This window comes from Phaseolus vulgaris, chromosome 7 (genome assembly GCF_000499845.2).
Source record: "Phaseolus vulgaris cultivar G19833 chromosome 7, P. vulgaris v2.0, whole genome shotgun sequence".
Lineage (NCBI taxonomy): Eukaryota > Viridiplantae > Streptophyta > Magnoliopsida > Fabales > Fabaceae > Phaseolus > Phaseolus vulgaris.
Window position 1 is genome coordinate 14,274,879 of NC_023753.2, and position 21,767 is coordinate 14,296,645.

General features: G+C 31.7%; 2 protein-coding genes and 1 non-coding gene across 4 annotated transcripts; all 3 read right to left on the reverse strand.

Moving 5' to 3' along the window:
* Positions 1-1,372: 1,372 nt before the first annotated feature.
* On the reverse strand, positions 1,373-2,071 carry LOC137828629 (uncharacterized protein At4g14450, chloroplastic-like). Its single transcript, XM_068635277.1, has one exon. It carries the CDS (start codon positions 1,922-1,924, stop codon positions 1,643-1,645), a length of 282 nt encoding a protein of 93 aa, XP_068491378.1. The 5' UTR covers positions 1,925-2,071; the 3' UTR covers positions 1,373-1,642.
* Positions 2,072-5,732: 3,661 nt separating this feature from the next.
* Positions 5,733-19,293, reverse strand: LOC137828183 (actin-related protein 9). 2 transcript variants are annotated; one of them, XM_068634647.1, is made up of 20 exons: positions 18,980-19,283; positions 18,823-18,895; positions 18,617-18,723; positions 18,442-18,501; positions 18,287-18,352; positions 17,168-17,270; positions 16,543-16,748; positions 14,720-14,840; positions 14,522-14,586; positions 13,770-13,859; positions 12,373-12,423; positions 8,948-9,079; positions 8,426-8,515; positions 8,268-8,338; positions 7,980-8,179; positions 7,854-7,897; positions 7,718-7,767; positions 7,061-7,106; positions 6,723-6,773; positions 5,733-6,258 (listed from the first exon to the last, which is right to left on the reverse strand). In XM_068634647.1, exons 1-20 carry the CDS (start codon positions 18,980-18,982, stop codon positions 6,115-6,117), a joined length of 1,773 nt encoding a protein of 590 aa, XP_068490748.1. In that variant the 5' UTR covers positions 18,983-19,283; the 3' UTR covers positions 5,733-6,114. The 2 variants fall into 2 exon arrangements, with proteins under 2 accessions (XP_068490748.1, XP_068490749.1); XM_068634648.1 differs by having other exon boundaries at positions 5,893-6,258; positions 14,723-14,840; positions 18,980-19,293.
* On the reverse strand, positions 5,739-5,864 carry LOC137830806 (U11 spliceosomal RNA). Its single transcript, XR_011084279.1, has one exon. It is a non-coding gene; the product is annotated as a U11 spliceosomal RNA (small nuclear RNA).
* Positions 19,294-21,767: the final 2,474 nt, after the last annotated feature.

Genomic DNA, 21,767 nt, shown 5'->3' on the forward strand with positions numbered 1-21,767 from the left:
CGCTTTTACAAAAAACGAGATTCATTTAATTTATTACAATTTTTAATCTAAATAGATATGCTCAACCACACTTCCATCACTCGACACAGATTCATTTGAAGAAGTTATTTTCCCATAAAAATTAAGAATAAACATTGTTTCATGAACATGATCTCACTTTAGACATATTGTCATGTGTAAATAAGGGCATTACCTTTTAAACACAAGAAGCATATTGCATTATTAGAATGAATCATCTTATACTTATTCGTGTGTATCATTGTCATATAAAAAATACATTTTTATATATTTTTTAAACATTCATAAATTTTAATAAGGTCATATTTTATGCCTAAAAGGAGGATTTGAGCAAGTTGTTCAAAATGAAAAAAAAAAGTTCAAGTAAAGTTCAACCTACTTTAAAAAGATACTGTTAATTTAAATTTCAATATTGTTGATAAATAATTTGCAAACTTTTATTAAATAGACATGTTTTAAATTTGGTGAATTTTCAAAACCAAACTCACCTAAACTTTGATTAAAAAAAACATAAAAGAAAAAGGTGAATCTGTAAAATGAGGGGAAAAAAGTTGTGATTTTAGGCATAGAAGGAAGAATTATTTAGGAATAGCAATCCTCTGAACATGTGGGTTGGATAGTTGTTGAATGATAGATGTTGGGAACAAGACATGTGCTGTTTGCACACAGTGAAGATGACATTAAGGTGTCTCTATGTCTGCTGCTGATCTGTTATGGACCAAAAGTCACCATCTCCTTGTATCCATTCCTATGCATAAACAACCGTACCACGGTTAACTAATAACATTCATCTACAATTTTTACTCCAAAACCCACCCAATCCATTTTCCTTCTATTCTTCTCTACACACAATTTTCTAATTTCTACATTACTGCTTCCTTCATGAATTCGTCAATTATTGGGATATAATCAACCACACATCCTTGGCTCCTCCCACTAAACATTACCATTCATTTCCCATCATTAAGTTTTCCCTCATACTATATATATAATCCTTCTAAATTCAATTCAATTCAATTAAATACCTAGTGAACTACAATTCAGAGCACAATTAACATGATGAAGTGTGCAGATGCACAAATATTTAGGAGGCACAATAAAAAATGAAGCTGTATTAGAAAGAGAAAGACAGAGTATCGCGAGTGGCTATTTGATTCCATTGTGTTGGAAGTTGGAACCTTGAGCCGCTCGCACGCACACAAAATCCACAGGAGAAATCATTGAATGGTGGTGGTGGTGTCCTCCACAACACCGCACCCAAAGCATCGGATAAGAAAATCATTAAAAATGACGTTAATTGCGTTGTTATGTTGGAATTATTTGTAGAAAAGAATATTGTGCAAAAAAGTGGAGATTAAGAAGGGAGAGATGAAGTAATTAAATTAAAGGGCGAGCATAAAAAGGGAAGATAAAAACGGGGAAAAGGCTGAAAAAAAAAGAAGAAAAAGAAAGAAACACACAGGGGTGGGGTGTATGTTGATGAATGAGTGATATCCCCGGTGTGCAAAAACGAGGCAAAGCCTTTCCCCGAACAAAAAGGAACAATATTGAAATACATCGTTAGATCTTAATTCTCTCTATCCTATAACACCAACATTCTGCTATCTCTTCCTTTTCTTCGTATCTACACGGGAACAAACGGAGGGACTATCGCCGCCGGCTCGTAACAGAAGGGTGCCGCCGGGTGCTGCCACTTCTTGAAGGAAACGCTCACCTTCTCCGCCTCCCGCTGAGGCGGCTCTTGTGGCGGCTTAAGCTCGAGCGGCGGCGGCGAGGAGGCGAGGGGCGAGAGTAGGGGGATGGCAACGTTCCAGTCGAGTGAACGGCTAATCTGGAGGGAGGAGGGGGCCCGGCGCTGCAGGCGGCTGGGCTGGTGGCGGTTATTGTTTGTTTGGGGATTTGACATTGGAATATGATTATGGAAGAGAAGAGAAGAGAAGAGAAGAGTGATTGTGGTGAAGATGGAAACGAAATGGTGGTGGTTTTTTTTATATATGTAATAAAGAAAGAGAGTGCAGCAGACACACACACACGTTGGGAAGTGAAAGGCTGATGAAAGTGGGGTCCACCTCCCTCCCTCGCTTCCTGTAATCAATGCCTCACTATTCACTTTTCTTAATTTCCCATCCTTTCTTCTTAAATACTTCTTGCCATTTCAACCACTTCAACAAATTTCTATTTTATTCTTCATTTTCTTTTCTTTTTTATCTCTTTTCTTATTCAGCTTTCATAGCTAAAATTTCACTTTAATGAAGTGGAGTAGGATTCTAACTTTAATTCACCAAAATAAAATAAGAATGAAATTATTTTTCTAATAAGAATTTATTAAATATCTAATGAAATTTTAAAAAAATGGAATGAGATTTGGTTGGAAGAGATGAAAAGGAAGGAAACGTAGATGAGGGATGAGGGTGAAAGGTTGAATGATAGGCAGCAGAGAGAATAATGAGTGTATGAGGAATTGAATGATATTATTATAAGACATGAGAGAGGAGAGAGGTAATACACTCAAATAATGCCTCTTTTGTTTCTTTTCTTTTAACCTTTTTCTATTATCATCACACAATAATCCCTCTTATTAGGTCCCTCCCACTCTACCTCAAATCACATCATCACTACAAACCAAACACTCTAAATCTCTAATTCTCTAATTCTATTCATTATTCTCTCATTATCATCCATAACAAAATTACCCTCACCACCTTTCCTTATCAAATTCAATACCTAATCACCACTCTTCCCATTTAATTGCATTCAACAAATCATTGTCAAAAAATTATTTTACTTTAAAACAACATAACAAAAAAATTTCTTCTTCTTTCTCCTTCTACTAACAGAGGTTAGATATTGTAGAGAAAAGGTAGTGATGGGAATTTTCACAACATATGATTTGATGTGCTGGAGGAATATATTTTGCTAACTCTTACCATTGGGTAAGGACAAAAGTTCAATTTTAAAATACTTGCCAATTGCTAGACTACATTTACTAATACAATTATTTAGCTAATCCTGAGACTGATAAATATAAATTTTGAATATGAATTTGTGTAGGAGATTATCTTAATTCGGATGCTGAACGAAAAAGTCAAGAACGAGATTTGACCGAAGGTTTTTAAGACATTTGTTAGAAGTTGGAGACTGTAAACTAATACCAAATCCAATGGTCACAAATCTCTTTCATTCCCACGGCTAAAGCATACGTAACGTGGTCAATTATATAACTTCAACTCATAATATCCACGTGTCACCCTCTTATTGCATACATAACAAACACAAATCAAGAAGTGTTCTCTCCACTGTACTCATCTGAGGTTTTGGTCCATCCTATAAAATTATATTTTCAAGAAATGTTTCTTAGAAATATTATTCTCCTAACATAAATTTAAAATAATATCAACCTTTTTCTTCAACTTCAATTCTTATAAATTAATTCTTTGAAATTTTCTGTTTTCAAGATTAATTCTACTAAAGTTTAAGAAAAAAAGAACTCTAGTAATCCATTAAATTGACAAATAAAATAGATCAGATTAGATTAATGGGTTCAAAAGATTATCTATTTCGTGTAAATAATAATGGAATGATGAATCGATTCGTAGACCCAATCACTTATATTTTTATATGAAATCTTATCACATTTAAAAGGTATAAAAATATATTTTAATTTTTATGTTTAGACTTTTATAACAACAAACATGAAAATTATAGAAATATATTTTAATTTTATGTTTGTACTTGTATAACAACAGACATGAAAATTATATCAATTCACCTATAATTTGTTTTTAATCATTTGAAAAGGAATTTAAGTTATATCATGTTAAGGTTTAGTTTATTCAAATTGATTAAGAAAAGTACGAAAGTAATAGGTGCATACATTTTCGCTCCTTGCAGACCATCGTAGATTTCTAATTAAACTATTAAATAAAGAGTTCAATTTTATGTACAATGTAAAAGTTTATTATATAATTAATTAAATCATTAAAAGTGATAAATGTGAAATTTAAAATAATTTTATAAAAATCAACTAGCTTTTACATTTATCAATTTACAATTAGATAATAATATAAAAAATATTGAATTTATGTGTAAGCTGTCTCCTTTATCTATTATTTTTGTTCTCATTTTCTCGATATGAAATATATATTGTAAGTTTCTCTTTTTTTATCTCAATTTTTTTTTCTTGTTCCTAATCTTAATTTCAGATATTTTACCTTTTTTTAGGGTATTTTATTCAATCGAATTTTGAGATAAAGTAAGTTTATTGTTGCTTTATAATGTTTTTCTTCTTTGAAATTTATGAATAATTTGAATTTTCTTAACTAGATCCCTTTTAATTTGTGTTTGGGTTATTTTTTGTGTTAAAGTTGTAGGTGATTAACTTTTGAGAGTAGTTTATTCTCTTTGAATTCTTGGTTGGACTCAAATTCAATTTCAAGTAAGAGAAGCTAGATTTGGTATTTTAATTTTAAGTTTTTAGTATTTTAGGGTTTTTGGAGTCTTAAAGTTTGTTGAATTTCATGTTTAGGTGCAAATGGTTAGTTTTGTGTTGATATAAAGTTTGAAGTTTATTAGGAGTATAAAATTGATATTGGTGAGTATTGTGAATGTTGTTAATATCCTAATTTACAACTTTGAACCTTTTTAACTAATTATAGATGATGGCAAAATTAAGTTAATATTTATTTCAATAACTTGAAATTTTTTAGTTTTTAATATAAATTTTGATTAATACTATCTTACTTTTGTATATTTTACAATAATAATAATAATACAGGTAATACAAAGTACTAGCTTATTTATTTATTTATATATATAAAAGATACCTTCAGTTATTTATAAGAAGAAAAAATTTAAATTTAAGTTATTTTATATATAAAAAATTATATTTTAAAGAAACTCATAAATACTTTTAAAAATGTCCATAGTATGATAGTGTGTCCCTAAAAGCTTTTGGAAACTTATAACATATCCTGCCAAAGTTTGAAATATAATAAATGTTGCTCCCATAATTTCTGAAGTTATTAATAGATAATTAGTACTAATACTAATGTGATAATTGGATTTGAGATAAAAAGAGCTTTTCTAGAAGGAGGACCTACCAGCACAGCTCAGAAGTAGTGAGTTAGAGATGAAACCCATCAAGTAGTAAAGAGATAAATAAATGCGCAATATTTGACTACTGTAGAGAACATTGTAGTTGTTGATTCAATAAAGTTAACCAAAGGAACATGGAATAATCAGAGGTGACCATGTTGGATAGGAAAACAATGAAAAAGAAATGGAAAATATTACCCAGACAAAGAATCACTCCCATTTGATAAAGGTGAGAATGCCAATAATCTTTGAATCTGAAACAATCCAAGTCAATTTACAATGTTTTGACTATTACTTTGGAATAAATTCTAAATTTTTTACAGCTAATTTATTTTTATAACATACGACGTATCTTTATAAATTAAGTCAAGAATTCATTTTTGGAACTAAGTTTAAAATACTTATAAAGCAAATATATCAATTAGTAATTCTAAGTCATATATTTCAATTAAAGACTTTTTTCTAAAAAACATCATAATCATCAGAATAATTCATTATTTTAATTAAATAATCTTTTTAAGACTTCATTTATAAAACTTATATTTATTTACACAATGAATAATAAAATATAACATAAATAGCACTTTAATAATAAATAATGAATAGAATAAAACTTTAAATTTACTTTTAGGGTCGGCTAAGGAGCCAACCCTTTAAGTTTCCATAAATTACGTCGGCCATATGTCTTGATAGCCATACAGCATTCACCAATCGAGGGTGAACGTGGCATAATTAACCAACCGACCCTTTTTGAGTTATAAACATAGACATTCACTTCAATTTATAAGAAAAATCTTGTATCCTTTTTCTAAGTACTTCGATGTGGGACTCCAAATACACATCCTTACAACGTACTCTTTTCCTCTAAGATTTCCTCTAACATTAAACACAACAACTAAAATTTATATTTAAAATAACAATCTACATTTGAATTAAATGGGAATTGGGAATTATACAATTGAAATTGTTTAATTGATTGGTGCGGTATGTCCTCCCAGTTTACTAAGAATTCATGTAACACATTGCTTGAGCCTGAAGATAATAAGAATCTTTGTATTTTTTGCTACTTCCCACATGGATACCATTGTGAATCCAATCCTCCCTGCTTATCCATGCATCCCTACCCAAATCGAGTACCCCAAGAATCTGCAAAGCCATATATTAGCTATGTTAACACAAAATATATGACCACTAACTACATCTACGTTAACACAAAATATATGACTACAAACTACCATCACAGAACGCATGTAAATTCTCCCACCTTGAACATTTCCAACTAACTACCAACTTGATGCACAGAAATTTACTATTATGAACATGAAATTGATAACTTTTATTTCTAAAAAAATAATAACACATGCAAAACCATAAAAATTTATCAAAAACAAAATTTTGTGTTGGCTTTGCTAAACTCGTTCTCTGTTTCTCTATCACATTATAACAATAAATTCATGAATTTGATGACTTCCAAAGCTGAATAATTAACAAATATCTGTTTCCAATAATTAAAGGCTATACACAAAAAGCAATGAACACATTTCAAAATTAGAATTGGAAAACCATGACAAGAAGAACCATTAAAGAATTAACCAAGAAGAAATTCATACCACCCCGCCTTTCCAAGACACAAACGTTGGATTTATCCTTGATTGTAGAACCTTGAGTGTCATGCACAAATGTTATTAAATAAGATCAGAGACAAAAGTAATTATAAAGAAAACTAAATATAGATTGAATTTTACATAATATGTGCAACATAATTATAAAATTCAATAGTCTGACCTTGATTGCATAGTGGCTAAACCATGGTAATTAAATACCTATTCTTTGATGTATAATGGCCCTAATGGCCACTTGGAGCAGATTTGGGTACATCTATAATATATAATTTTAAGTACAAATAGTTAATAAGCATTAGATATTAGATAATTGATAGTAAACTAACCTCCACAGTATCAATTGCTTCATTGGGAGGAATTGCGTGTAAAACTCTGAGACATAAGATTAGTGGATTCATCCGATTAATATCATGATACAATTAAAGAATCATTCATGACACTAGGGTGTTGAAATTCAAATGAGAAATAGAATTGATGATGTTAAAACAGATTGAAGAAAAACCATAAAATGATGGGCACTGCTAACTATACAGTTCTGTAAGAGAAAAAGTATTGAAAGATATGGATAATGTAAAACAGGATGAAGGAAAGAAGAAACACCTTCAAAAGCAGACAAATCTCATCAAAATTATAAATACACTAAAAGAAAACAATAATAAAACTTATTTAAATGTTGAAGTTAAAACTTCAGGTTATTAAATAAAATAGATTTTTTTTCATGCCAAATATAATTACATCAAGAAGGAATTGATCTACTTAATACATCTACAATATCACACTACCAAGAAGTCACAAATGAATAAACACTACTAAGAATTAAACCCAATAACTTTTATCAATGTTTTTTTATCCCATCATTGGCTAGTTTCCTTTTTCTCTAATATAAAACAATACATGCATTATCATTGCAAACATCAGTATCAGCCAATTAGCTTGTAGTCGGGTAGGTTAATATGATAAGGTCAATTAAAATTGGAACAAACCTTTCTTCAACTGCTGCAACTAAACCACTTGTCAAAGCCACCCCGCCAGTCTATTCCAAATAAATGTTAGTTCCTTCCAATCAACATGTAATATTATTAAGACAATTATACACCAAGCTCAACATGTAAAACTCACCAATTGTATGCTACAAAATAATTTTCTCTGGATGTCTATGCGACCTGTGACACGGCACTGAACAGTTAAACAAGCTTCAAATTTTTTCATACAAAATGAAAAAAAAAAAAAAGGACAAAAGATTACCAGTTGAGAGAATGCAGTTAGTAATAGCCTCTGCAAGGCCCACTTTTTCTTCTTTTCTTGGCTTAGCTGAAAAAATGGGATAGCTTTCCCACATTGGTAATCCTCCATTAACATTGGGATAGAAAGTATCTGCCATGTCAGATCTCCGGGAAAAATCAATATGCCATGTATCTTCAAGCATATCCTCATAGTCATGAAACCTGGTCAAGGAGACCACTAGGATTATGTAAACTTATAATTGTTCACAAACATGCAACAGCACCGAAATAATTTCTTGGATCCACTAACCAAGTGCGAGGAGGAGGAGGATACACATCAGGAACTAAAAGCTTTGGATAGAACAATCCCATAGGAGGGACCTGTTCAATAATCAACATCACTTTACGATCATAGCATTGTTCAAATTAAAAGTGTGAGGGCAAACAAAAAAAATGTTGGATGCATACATTAAGAGCAGTAAGCCTTATCTTGTGAGACACAGGTGGCCCTTTGTCCTCATATGAATGAACTACTGCAATGGCATCAAGTTCCTCTTCCTATAGACAGGACACTAGATAATTAAAAAAAGGATCCAAGTCTGGAAGCAAGTGAAAACCAAAGAGGAGCAGCAAGTCCATAAACCTTCTCATTCCCAACAATACCAATATAAACACAACAAAGTATTTTTAATAAGAAATTACTCTAATAATTTCATGTACATCACGTGTCCTTTTCTATAAGTTTTGTGCTGAAATGCAACCTGCGATGCCACACACGATACATAAAAGAGACTCTCACGTGTTTTATTTATAGAATTTTCATATTCATGTTGTTTAGAAACATGATAAACATATCTACAGGGCCACAATTGTGCTGCAACTAATTTTCAAATGAAAAGTCAAGTTTGCACTCAATTAGGCTGGGCTCTAAAATACTCAGGTTGACGTCTGCAAACTTAGCAAAATGAGAAAAAAACTGGTAGAACTCACCTTGATTTCACAATATGTTTCTTTCAGTTGATTTAACATTAACAGATCTATAGGCTTTCGGATAACATCTGTACGAATTTGTGGCCAAGTATGGTGATGTCTTTGGGTCCAGAGAAGGCCCCTTGTTATATCCTGAAAGTATGAAGTTCTAATTTATATAATGACAAAAAACTACCAAAAACATACGAAATTTGGAAAACAAAATATGGTGAGCTGCATAATTTAAAGAATTATAATATGAAAATCTTGATAAAAAGAAACAAATTGAAAATGGCAACATATTACATAATGCAGAATCAGTACACATTGACAAACATGGTTTTCCTTTAGTTGCTTTGGACAGTTTTCTGTTAGTTAGGTCTTGCCAGCTGTGTCCTTCTCTTTAATCTATATAAAGAGAGCTATTGTAAATCAGTTATTAGTGATACAAAATTAGCCTCTTTATGTTTCTTGTTTTCTCCTCTTCTCTCTTTCTCTCTATACTCTAATATGGTATCAAGAGCCTAAAGATCTTTTTTATGCCTGAAAATCCTCCTCTTCCCCTTCATCTGATGTCTTCATAAAAATTTCAAAGAAACTAAATGATTCCAACTTCTTGCTCTGGCAGCAACAGGTGGAACCATGCATCAAATGGCATCATCTTCAAAACATTGTAAATAATTTATCTATGCCTCAGATTCTTTTAGTGAAGAAGATCGTGCTACTAGAAATATCAATCTATCTATGGCACCTAGGGAACAAGATCAAATGCTTTTGACATGGTTACAGTCTATGTTATCGCAATCTTTTCTTTCTTGTGTTCTTTGTGCTTTTCATTCATATTAGATTTGGGATAAAGTGCATCAGTATTTTTCTAAACAGATGAGAGATAGAGTGCGCTGCCAACTATCTCTTGAGAATAGTTCAAGAGAGGAATTTCTTCTACGGACTAAAGAGTTGGTTGACTATCTTGCCCCTGTAGGTGACCAGGTTTCTCTTCTAGATCAATTAATGTGATTCTTGAATCTATTATTGAAAGTAAGTTTGAACCTCTTTTTATTGAAGAAGTTGAAACTCTTCTTGCACATGAGTCTTGTCTTCAAAAGTGCCGCAAGAAGTTTGTTCTTGATTCTACTTCTCTTTAACTGACTCAAGCAACAATACCCAATTATGTTTAACAAAATGATCAAGAAACTTATTGTGTGATTACACCAATATTCAAAATCAAGATGCAAAAGCTCAAGTCACTAGTTTTTGTGATATCGTGGCTCCAGTTTTAGAAGTTGTGGTCGTAGCCGAGGAAGATGCTTAGCTAATATTCAATGTAAAGTATGTTTTAAATATTGACATACTACTTCCCTCTTTTATTATCTGCTTGGCCAAAATTATCAACCTCCAACTCAAGGCAATCTTTACTTGAATTTCCAATGAAATTCAAATACAAATTTTCAGGGATATTTTCATTTGTTTCCTCACCATCGACAATACTTTGCTCCGTCTTTTATACCCTCCAGCCAACTTCATCCTCCTTCCTAGAAGTCAGCATCTGCCCACGGCATTGCTGACCAACACTGGAGCAGGGTTGCCACCTACTGTTTTGACCTCTAATTCCAAATAATTCCAATTGGTTCCCTGACTCCAGTGCTTCCTTCCATGTTACTGGAGAAAATCAGAACATTCATCAAAATGCTCCCAATGAAAGTCTTGAAAAAATTTATATTGGTAATGGTCAAGGTTTGCCAATTCAATCTTCTGGATCCTCCTATTTTTCTGCTCCAAATAATCCTAATATTTCTTTATCCCTTCCTTTACTTTAGGTTTTCACTATCACTAAAAATCTTCTTAGTGTTAGTAAATTCGCTAGAGATAATTGTGTTCATTTTGAATTTAATGTCGCTCACTGTTTTGTTAAATTTCAGGGCAACTAAAAAAATGGTGGTTCAAGGATGTGTAGGGCCATCTCTATGCTTTATGTTGTATTGGCAAAGCTCGTAGAATTCCTTCCTCCTTATCTCAAAATGTTTACCACTTTCCCCCCGTATTGACCTATGGGACCTTCTCTAGTAATATCTACGAATGGTTTTTCCTATCAGGCAACCTTTATTGATGTTTTTTCCAGATTTACATGAATCTATCTTATCTTATGTAAAGGAAATTTGATCTCTTTACTATTTTCAAACAATTCAAGGCCATAACTGAACTTCAGTTTCAGATTCCTCTAAAAGGTGTTCAAATTGATTGGAGTGGTGAGTTCAGATCCCCTCATCCAAGTTTCTTGCTGAAATGGGGATTCATCACAGGGTTATTTGTCCTCACACTCATCATAAAAATGGAGTTGATAGAAGAAAACACAAACATGTTATTGGTCTTGGCCCTGCTTAGTCTGGTTCTCTTCCTCTAAAGATGTGGGATCATGCCTTCATCACTGTGGCTTATCTGATTAATAGGTTTGGTTTCCCACAACCTCTCTTCAGTATCAAATTCTTTATACTATTCTCTTTAGAGTTTCTCCTGATTTTCAATTCTAGAAGACTTTTGGTTGTACCTGTTTTCCTCATCTCATGCCTTATAATAATCAAAAATTTGATTTTCGGTCTCATGAGTTTGCCTTTCTTGGTTATTCAACATCTCACAAAGGGTACAAATGTCTCTCCAACTGATAAAATGTTCATCTCAAATGATGTTACATTTAATGACCACAAATTTCCTTACAGTGAACTTTTTTCTACCAAAAGTACAAGTAACGTCAGTTCTAGTGCATCCTCCTTTTTCAGTTCCACCTCCCCCTAATAAGAACATTGAGTCTGGTTGTTCCTCTCAGACCGCTGAACTTGTTCCTTCTGTATTTCGACCTGAGACTTCTTCTATGCCTAAATCTACTTCTAACACTGAATCTGGCAGACACTGTTATTTCTCAACCATAGCCTTATCCTATCAACAGTCACCCAGTGCAAAATAGGTCTAGGTCAGGCTTACTGAAACATGCTTCATTCCTCTGTCTTTCTAACACATTCTAAATTAGTTGTTAGTAATACAAAACTGGCATCTTCTTTTTATTTCTTGTCTTCTCTTCTTCTCTCTTTCTCTCAGATAATCTAATACTTCCTTAATTGTTGTCACCTCATCAAGGGTGGTGTTTATTCTCACACCAACTAGAAATATGAATTACATAGAGCTTAGACAATCCTCATCTCACAAGTTGGTTTATAGGGTTAAGTTTTACGTCTAAATTCTAAGAAAATACTTTTGTTTGGACCAATTTAGTTTATTTAGATTATACATGTCACAAGTAACACGTGAAACATAGTTGCTACATAAGCAAAGAAAAAATTGGGTCAGAAAAACAAAAATTAGTATAGTCAAGCATGCTAGTAAGTGAATATTTTCAAAGTTTTGGATTATTTGAAAACATCAGTAATGGGTAGAAGTATGGAACTATTTTGTACCTCACCACCAAAAGGTAAAGTCTTTCCAGTTGAAGGTAGAGCACCTCCGTCCTAAGCAACAAGAGAAGAATTTAAATGGGAAAATTAATGACCTGTTGTTTTTCATAACAATCTGAACTACCATCAAGTATGAAAAAAAAACTCAATTTTTGACAGTTAAAATAATGATAGAAACAAGTTAATGCACAAGTTAAAGTTGGTATATGTGACCAATAGCAAAATTATATTCAGAATAATATCACTGGTGTCAAAGTCACCGTAGAAGCTACTTTACCATATAAGGTCTTTAACTGAAGAGACAAAGTAAATCCAGTGACTAGCAAAAAGTTTAAATCATTAAAACAAGCATCACAATCAACAATATTTAGTTGTTACGTTTATCATGGCCAACCTAAGATTTAAAGCCAACCTCACAATGCAATTTTTTTTGTTATATCAGTTGACCAGACCAGAGTTACTAATCCAAGACAGCAGCATGGAGCATTATTTGTTCCACAGCCAATCCCATCTACATAGTGTTTGACCTAACATTTTCCGAGCTTCTCTTTCCTTGAAAGAAGTTGGGCTAAGCACAAATTTACAAAAGCTCTGAACAATAAAGTAGCCTTTTTTATTAATAAGATACCAAAAAACAGAGCTTCTATAAAGCCATTTGGAGGAGCTTCTACTTTTCAGGAGAAGGAGAATCCAGATAAGCAGGGGGAAAACACTAATGGTATAAGGGTGTGTTGGAGATCTCACGTTGACTAGAGATATAGCCAAAGTACAATATATAAGTTGTTGGGTGCACACCTTATTTTACAAGTCGATTTTGTGAGGTTAAATCAAGCATAAAAATCACTTACTAAGATGACTAAGTTATTGTCATATTAATTGACGCATGAAAACAACCTAGTGATTTGATTTTAACTTAATTTATCACCAAGAGTGTCTTTATAGAAAATTTAAGGACCTCTTTCAAAAATTGAAGAATAGCGGAAAAGTAATTGTTATTTACCTTACCAATGATGGTACAACAACTGAACTGAACACAATTTTCCAGATTACCAAATTTAAAAATTCATGGCAGTTACTTAAAAATTAAGTAAACTTCAGGAGCCTATATACATTTTCTGCTGTAATTAATCTACTACCAGGTGGTGCTGGATAAATTACAGTGATATGTTGATCTGCATACAGTGCTTTCGTTAATCTACTTCCAAATTTTGTGCTGTTAAGAGTTGTGGATCATAGAACTATTAATTAATTCATAAATACAATTTTTAGATTTATGCTCGGGCAAATGTTGTATACATCATTTAGTTATTCCATTTTCCAAGATATCCTAATAGAAAACTCCAAAATAGGTGTAAAAATAAGATATGTTGAATAACAATTATAAAATAAGTTTCATTTACCTCAATGCATATAAGTGATGTCACCTGAGCACCAATATTCACAACACATGCTGTTGATAATCCATTTCCAAAAACTGCTGCAATACCTTCCTGGTCAAGTCAAATAATTCCGTATGAAATTTTTAGAGGCTAATTAAGAAATCCTTACAAAGAGTTCACTTCTATAAATAAAAAGCTAATTTGGTCGGATGCTGTATTGTTTGATCTCCACCAACCCCATTCTATAAATAAATTTCATCATCCATCAGGATCATGATCCCTGATGTAGATTAAAGATATAGTGACCATTATAGCACAAAGGGTTTGTAAAGCAAGAGCAGAAAGTTTGAGACTGGGGAAATTTGCATAAAGTCATCTGCAACAACTTCCAACAGTAAGACTCGGTTTTATTTGGAAAGAACGAACCAAAACTAAGACCGTGAAATCACCAAACTTAAGGGCAATAACTGAACTGCTTTGATTAATACACATTTGTTCATTTCCCTCAATTTTCATTACCGACATGCTTGATTCCAATCTTGAGGGACTGAACCCACTCCTCAAGAATGAGGCTTGCAATGATACCAGTATGTATCCATCTATAATAGTCAAGGGAGTTGGGAAAAACCTCAGAAGTAAAGTTAAAATATTATCAAAAGCAGCAACAAAACGACTATAACCACAATGATGAATGTTTATCATCTCAGATATTAATATTCATTTATAGCTGCAATCACCATATGAAGTTATAACAGCAAGATAGAAGATCACACCTGGTGTACTACTGCAGAGCCAAAGCAGAGTTCTCCCAACACTAAAGATATAATTTCCTTTATTTCTGCTCATGGCAAGGACAGGAACATAAAATGACTATATCAAGAGTGGAAAATTAAGAATTCTAAATAAACAACATGCAAAATAAATATAGGACAAGTATTTATCATAGTTTAAATGAACTGATTGCCAAATACCACGATTGTCAAATGTTTCTGGCATCACAAGAACAGCAGAATACATATTTCTTTCATTGCGAGGAATATGCAGTTTCTCATTTAAAATCCAGTCCCAAATAGTATGCAGATCATCCAGTACCTGCATAATGGGCAAGTGATAGTGATATAAAATAAGAGTTATAAATGGTGACCAAAATACTCAAAATTCTCACTACTCAATCAGCGTAAGTATCTTAATCTCAAAGATATGATTAAAATTTAGTCATCCTGCGTCCATAAATGTGGTTATAATTTGTTCATATTTTTAGTCGATGCGGGATTCCAACAACATTAAACATAACCAATAATTTCTAAGTCATTGAGAAGCCGCAAAACATAACTTGGAAGCTAAAAAATCCATAAATAACAGGAAAAAAAATCATCAAATCAGTATATGAAATCTCCAAACTAAGAAAACAACCTTAAGTGAAATCAGGACAATAAAAATCATATATGGAAATGGATCAGCCTCTGGTTAACAGCTTAATCATTTTGCGGCTCAGACAGTTCAGAAAGATAGCACAGCTGAGAAGTGAGTGACAGACTTCTACTCCTGGGAAAGTGTTAGGTTCCCAAACAGAAAACCCAGAATCCCTCCCAAACACAGAAAGAAGAAAGAAAACTCTGTTTTATTACAGTGCAGAACAGAACACCCAAAAGGGTTACAAAGGAGAATAGCTCCTTTCACACAGGTTTAATCCTGTCAACTTCTTACAACAATTCAGATCCCCCTCCCCACAACAGGTTGGTCTTTATTTAAAGACCCCCTCACCACAACTAACTAACCCACTCAACCCTTATTTTTAAATTTCCTTCTATGATACACCCTCCAAGTGCTGTCTTTATTTTGCTGCCTAACAGAAAGACACACCGATATCTAACACTGGAGCATTTAAGGGCCTGTGAAATCTACTTCTATCATCGTTTTACTGAAATAATTATTTGAAAGCCAGATTGGGCTTTCAAGGAGGAGTGTTACTTGGACAAAATATAAGTCCAAATTTTACAACTAATTTATAATGACCAATTTATCTCAAACGTTTTAGCTATTAGGTGAAGACACAGGAGGTTTTATATTAAATCTCATAACTAGATTCACAATTCAGACTGAGCAGAGGCTTCTAATTGAGAATCCAGTGTTGATGCTTCCACACATCAATACAAAAAAGTGAAGATAGGAAATTTGGGATGAGTAATCCAGGATCACAGTACAATTGTTCTTTTTAATGTACCTTCATGACAACTCAATACTTTCACAAAAACCTTGCTTGCACATAGTGTGGAGAATATGTAATCAAAACCAAAGACTAAGATACATATGCATAAAATGCCAAATTGTCAATGAAAGGACACAGAAAATCCCCTTATACAGCAATAGGTTGTCAAGAGGCTTTACATGTACTTCTTTATTTTTCTTTTTACCATGATTAATCTGTTTAAGTAAAAATAAGTACAAGAACTGAGCTATAAATTTGCAGGAACGAGCAGGTAAAGTATGCATATTTTAAAAGCACAATTGTTGTTATGCTGCAATAGTATATTCATAGAAGATTGTATATTATGTCTTCCTGAATAGTCAAAGCATACAATTTACAAATAAAACTATTGTTAATAATTCATTAATACAGAAATAAAGGTCACTAATACGTTTTGCTATTACATTATAATGCAACACTTCACTTTATATTACAGTACCAAACTACATAATATATACACTTTTCTGCTCAGTAATTAACTGTACGTCATCTAACTAAAGATCCTAATGTGCACCAATATTATTCTAGTTTGGAAGTGGTGAGTACCTGCTGCATGGAATAATGTTGTGAAATGTTCAAGTGTCCTCTGCGGATTGGTCGACATATACAATACGGCTCAGTTGGGGATATTCTTAATGCTTCATCGCCACAAATGAACTCTTTGAATTTTATTTCACTTGCATTAATATTCTTTGATTCTGTACCTTCTTTTGGATCCGAAGACTCACCAGTCTCACCTTTACTTGAAGTTTCTACAAGTGCCAATTTATATACAATTCATAACATAGTGCTAATTAATATTAGAATAACAAAACATTTAACATTGCAACTTCTTGCTTCTAAATGAAGACCTCAGTTCCAATAAAACAAGCAGCTTAGCAAACCAAACAATGAAAGAAAAACTGAAAATAAGAAAGAATAACATGTTTTAATTTAATGTTACTAAAAAAAGGAAAATAGTAAAAATTATCTTAATGTGGCTTTTCATATAGTAATTGAAATACTTTATAATAATAAGATAGGATAATGCATCAGCTTTAATATTACTTTGTTTTGTATAATACTCATGAAAGGTACTATCCAGCTCATATTAGGTACTGGGTAAAACAAACTTAAATGAAGAAAATGGTAAGCTACTTGACATAATGCAAAGAGGACAATTTCCTCTTACCTAATGATACAGATGAATCAATGACCTCTTCATAGACATTAGTCCAAGTGAAAGGCAAATGTTTCCTGATAATATGAGGATTGTGTCCATCAACACGTCCCATCTGCATATTATGTACATTGAAAGTCACAGTATTAATGTAGAAAAAAGTAGCTTAGACACAAGTTTTATTTTTGTATAGTAATCCTAGAAAAACCAATAACAACTTCATAAATACTTGATTGAATTGTCCAAATAGATTAGTTTCACCTGAACTGGAGAGTAGGAACATGACTTTACAGAAGAAAGGGATAGAGATTCATCTGTAACATATTACCTACTCTCCAACTACAACTACAACTCCAACCGCAGGGAATAGTGTAGGATAGAGAAAGACTTCCAACCATCCTTGTTGACATGTTTGTAGAATCAATGAATAGCCAGCTAAAACAATCATCCCAACACTTATCTATCGTGCTCTCTTACTACATAACATATTATTTTGCTTCTTTAGTCTTCTATAATAATCCTCCAGTTTTACATACTAGATTTTATTATATTTTTATTCCAAAAATCTTTTATACGAAGAAAACAACCATGGAAAGAAGAACTGTCAGGATGATACATGAGTGAAGCGACAAACTTCATGAGATTATAAGGACATGCATGGCATATATCTTCTAATCATATATGTATAAACAATATAAGTGATAAGTAATATATAAAATATAAAATCTCAGTTAAGCATATAAATAACATTGTTTACTTATATTAAGGACTAATAGCAGAGAGACCTCCATAGAAAAATAAGAATGTTCAAAAGGGTTAATACAATTACAGTGCTCTTTCCTTAATGAATAATATTTTTGCCTGTCACCGTGTTTGTCTTCTGCAGTTCATAACTTATCTTCAACTCAAAATAATTATTAAATCAAGTACAATAGAATTGCCACACACACTACTTGAGCTGCAAAGTTTGAAAGGAGAATATGAATCCCATGCTTAAACAGATCCTGAGAAAATCTGGACAGCTACAAGCATTGTTACGACACATACACAACAAACAAACAAAACAGATCATACAAACAAACAGGATGAGTTTAATCATTTGAATTGTAGCTTAATAAACATTCCACACACCTTGCGAGGGAAAGAGTTAATGGGAGCTTCTTCATCCAGAAATGGTATCTTCAACAATGATGCAATCTTTTTTTTAACAAAGAGAAGGGTATAAATCCATATTAGCAAAATGTAATATAGAAATTAAAGAGTCAAAGTTTGTCATAGTAACGTACAGTATTATAAGCTTTTTCCCTTTCCTTGTGCTGTTCAGGCACCACATGACTATTGAGCATCTAAATGCAAAAAAGTAAAGAACCAACAACAAATAAATTAAAACATGTATCCATGCAAAAAAAAAAAGGAGGGGGACAGAATACAATATATTATAAAACAAATTATCAGAAAAACCTGATCTATGACATTCCCCTCGGTCTGTTTTGTGTGGCGAGCAATGCAGTGAGGAATATTAAAAGGGGTGTCTTGAGAAGCCAAGCCAATCCTAATACTTGCAGAACCTGAGAGTATCAACGAAGTTAGAATATTTAAACTTCCGGTGTTGATTTTGGGAAGAGGGTGACAAATGGGTAGTGACCGAAATTGGATATTTAGCATACCTGGGTTGATAACAACCAAATTAGAGCCTCGTTCTGAAATTATTTGAGAAGGAAGAGCTGATTTAAGGTAATCCTGTGACATTGGAACATCCACAACATGATATAGGAGAACAATTTTTTCAAAAATGTAACAGTGAAATAGAGAAATAGATTGTACCATGGAAAAGAGATTAAGTTGTAGTTGCAGTAACAGAGAGAATAGAGTGACAAAGGTTTTTCAAATTTGGTGGGTTTTTTCCCTTTCAGCCTCTGTTTTTCTTTTTGGGTTCTTCCTCAGTTCACAGCTGAGAAAAGACTTCCTGTGACAATTTCCTTAATGACAAAGGTTCCTTTTCTCAAATCTTCTAAATTAATTTTTTATTAAATTATAGGTAACCAAAATATGGGCTTAGGCTATGTTTGGATTAAGGAGGAGATTTGTGAGTAGGGAAGGAAGTAGATTTGTGAGGATTAGAGAGGATGTGTGAGGTTGTTTGGATTGAGGAATGATAGAGTGGATTTGTGAGGATGGTTTATTGTAAATTTACAAATTTATCCTTGTTATTAAAAAATATTTGAATAATAAATTTTAATTTTTTTTAGGTTTGAATTAATTAAATATTTTAATATATAATATCCATAATTATTTATATTTTTTAATAAAAAATTAAAAATATAATGAAAATATTTTTGTGTTAAATTGAAATAAATTTATTAAATATATTAAAATTTATCAAAATAATATTTATTATTATATTCATTTGTTACTCTATATAACTATATATATTATATATATTGTTGATATATATTATAATTTTTATTTTTATTATTTTTATTATTTACAATTATATATTGTTATTAATAATATAATTAAATATTTTTGAAATTATAAATAATAAATAAATTTATATAATATTTAATTTTATATATTGTAATAAAATGAATGCAAAAGGATATTTTGGTAAAAATACAATAATCCACGTCAATTTCCCAAATCTCTTCATTTTGTGAAGAGTGAAAAAAATCATTCACCCTCTCCCCCATTCTCAAAACCATCAAAACAAACACAAAAAGTACCCCCTCCCTCCTCCCACTTGGAAGCAAACACACCCTTAAGGTTCAGTTTGTTTTTTAGCGGAGAAAGACGAAATTGTACTATTCACAGAAAAAATGCAAAAATCAAATAATAAAATATATTAAAATACAAAAATCGAAAAAAAATTTACCCTCTAAAAACTTTCTTCACAAATTTGCGAAGAAAGTTCTATATATTTATATTTCTTTAATTAATTAATTAATTGTAAATTACTTTTCTGTCCTTTTTATTTTAAACTCAAGTTATTTTATTTATTTAAGTAGAATTATAATTTAAATATAAAAAATATAATTAAAATTTAAAAAAATATTACTATAAAATAACATAATTAATTATATTATATATATAATAAGTTATAAATATAAATAATAATAATAAATATACTTTTAAGAATAAAGAAATAAATTTATATAAAAATTATTAATTACAAAAAATAAAGATAAAAATAATTTTATTTAATATAAAAATGAGCTTTTATTAAATATTTATAATTATAAATATTTTAATTAAAATAAATATAATTTATAAATAAATAAATTAAATTAAATTTATTTTTTAACAATTTTTAAATATAAGGACAAATATGTAAAGTTACATTTTTATTAATTAAAATAAATACAATTTCAATCACACCCATCACGTGATTCACAAACTTTCATAAACTTTCTTCACACTTTCCCCTCTCTTTACCTTAATCCAAACACCCTAACTTTCTTTACACTTTCTCTTCGAATCATTTCAAATCTACTCCCTCATTTCCACTCTCTAATCCAAACAAAACATTATATAATAATTTTTAGGTTAAGGTTGTAATTTTAATATTTTCTAATGTTTCATATGTTATTTTCTTTTCTTTTTTTTTGTAATTTTAGTTTTCAAATTTTGAAAAACACTGTCTTCAGTCTATAACTTTTATATATATATATATATTATTCAATCAAACTCTAAAAAAATAATATATGTATTTAAGTTATTATAAAAAATTATTTAATTAATTAAGATATAAAATGTAAACAAAGGAAGATGATAAAACAACAAAAAAACTTAACGTTTGGAAATTAAGATTGCAAAAAATAAAGAATCAAAACCAGATTTCATTTAGTCTATTTTTTAATTAAATTTTAAAATATTTGTTACATTGATTTAGAAATATAATTGTACTGACCAGACATGCTCGGGTCCCCGGTCCAAACACTTAAGCGTAGTAAGCTCGGTTAAATAAAGTGTTCCCGTCGGTTGACTCACTTTGCCGGTTGACTCGAACGACAGCCTTTGGGCCTCCTATCTCTGCCTGAGAATCGAACTTCCTTAGTTGAAGAATCTCTCACCTGCAAAGACAAAGGGCGCCTTGATGACCGTTTGCACTCCGACGCTCAAGTCAGTATTAGGGCAAAGAAACACCAAGTGTATAAAGTAGTTTCAGTCTTAGAAACTGTGTATCTTGATAGGGTTCTTAGCACCCTTTATATAGGTTGTAACTAGGGTTTACCTTTGTTCTGTTACCCATGTCTAGGGTTCCTTGGAGAATGTCCTTGCGCCGCTATTACACAATCTTAGCGTAATCTGGCGCATGGAACTTCCCTTAACTGGAGTGCAACGACTAACAGAATGGCCGCCTGGGTACCAACTTGTGCACCAAGTCTTTGAGGTCATCTGTTATGCGGGTGCCCTAAGTGTCCACGTGTCATGCATGCAGCTTCTCTTGAAAACCCTAACCCTAACGGGCCTTAGCGTTCCCAAGAACTATTTACTCGTGTTGCGCCTGAATGCACTATACACATCACTTGCATGGATCCCTCGTGTCTTAAGGCCTTCTCCCATCACTAATGTTTAACTGGTAATTAGTGTAATTCTGGGGTTCACCTTACGT

Excerpts from the sequence above, each read along its gene's own strand:
- LOC137828629 (XM_068635277.1), bottom strand. The coding sequence starts at position 1,924 with ATGTCAAATCCCCAAACAAACAATAACCGCCACCAGCCCAGCCGCCTG.
- LOC137828183 (XM_068634647.1), bottom strand. Across the intron at positions 17,271-18,286 it reads TTAACTCTTTCCCTCGCAAG|ATGGGACGTGTTGATGGACA; the intron begins GTGTGTGGAATG and ends CATAATATGCAG. Across the intron at positions 14,841-16,542 it reads AACATTATTCCATGCAGCAG|GTACTGGATGATCTGCATAC; the intron begins GTACTCACCACT and ends CCCATTATGCAG.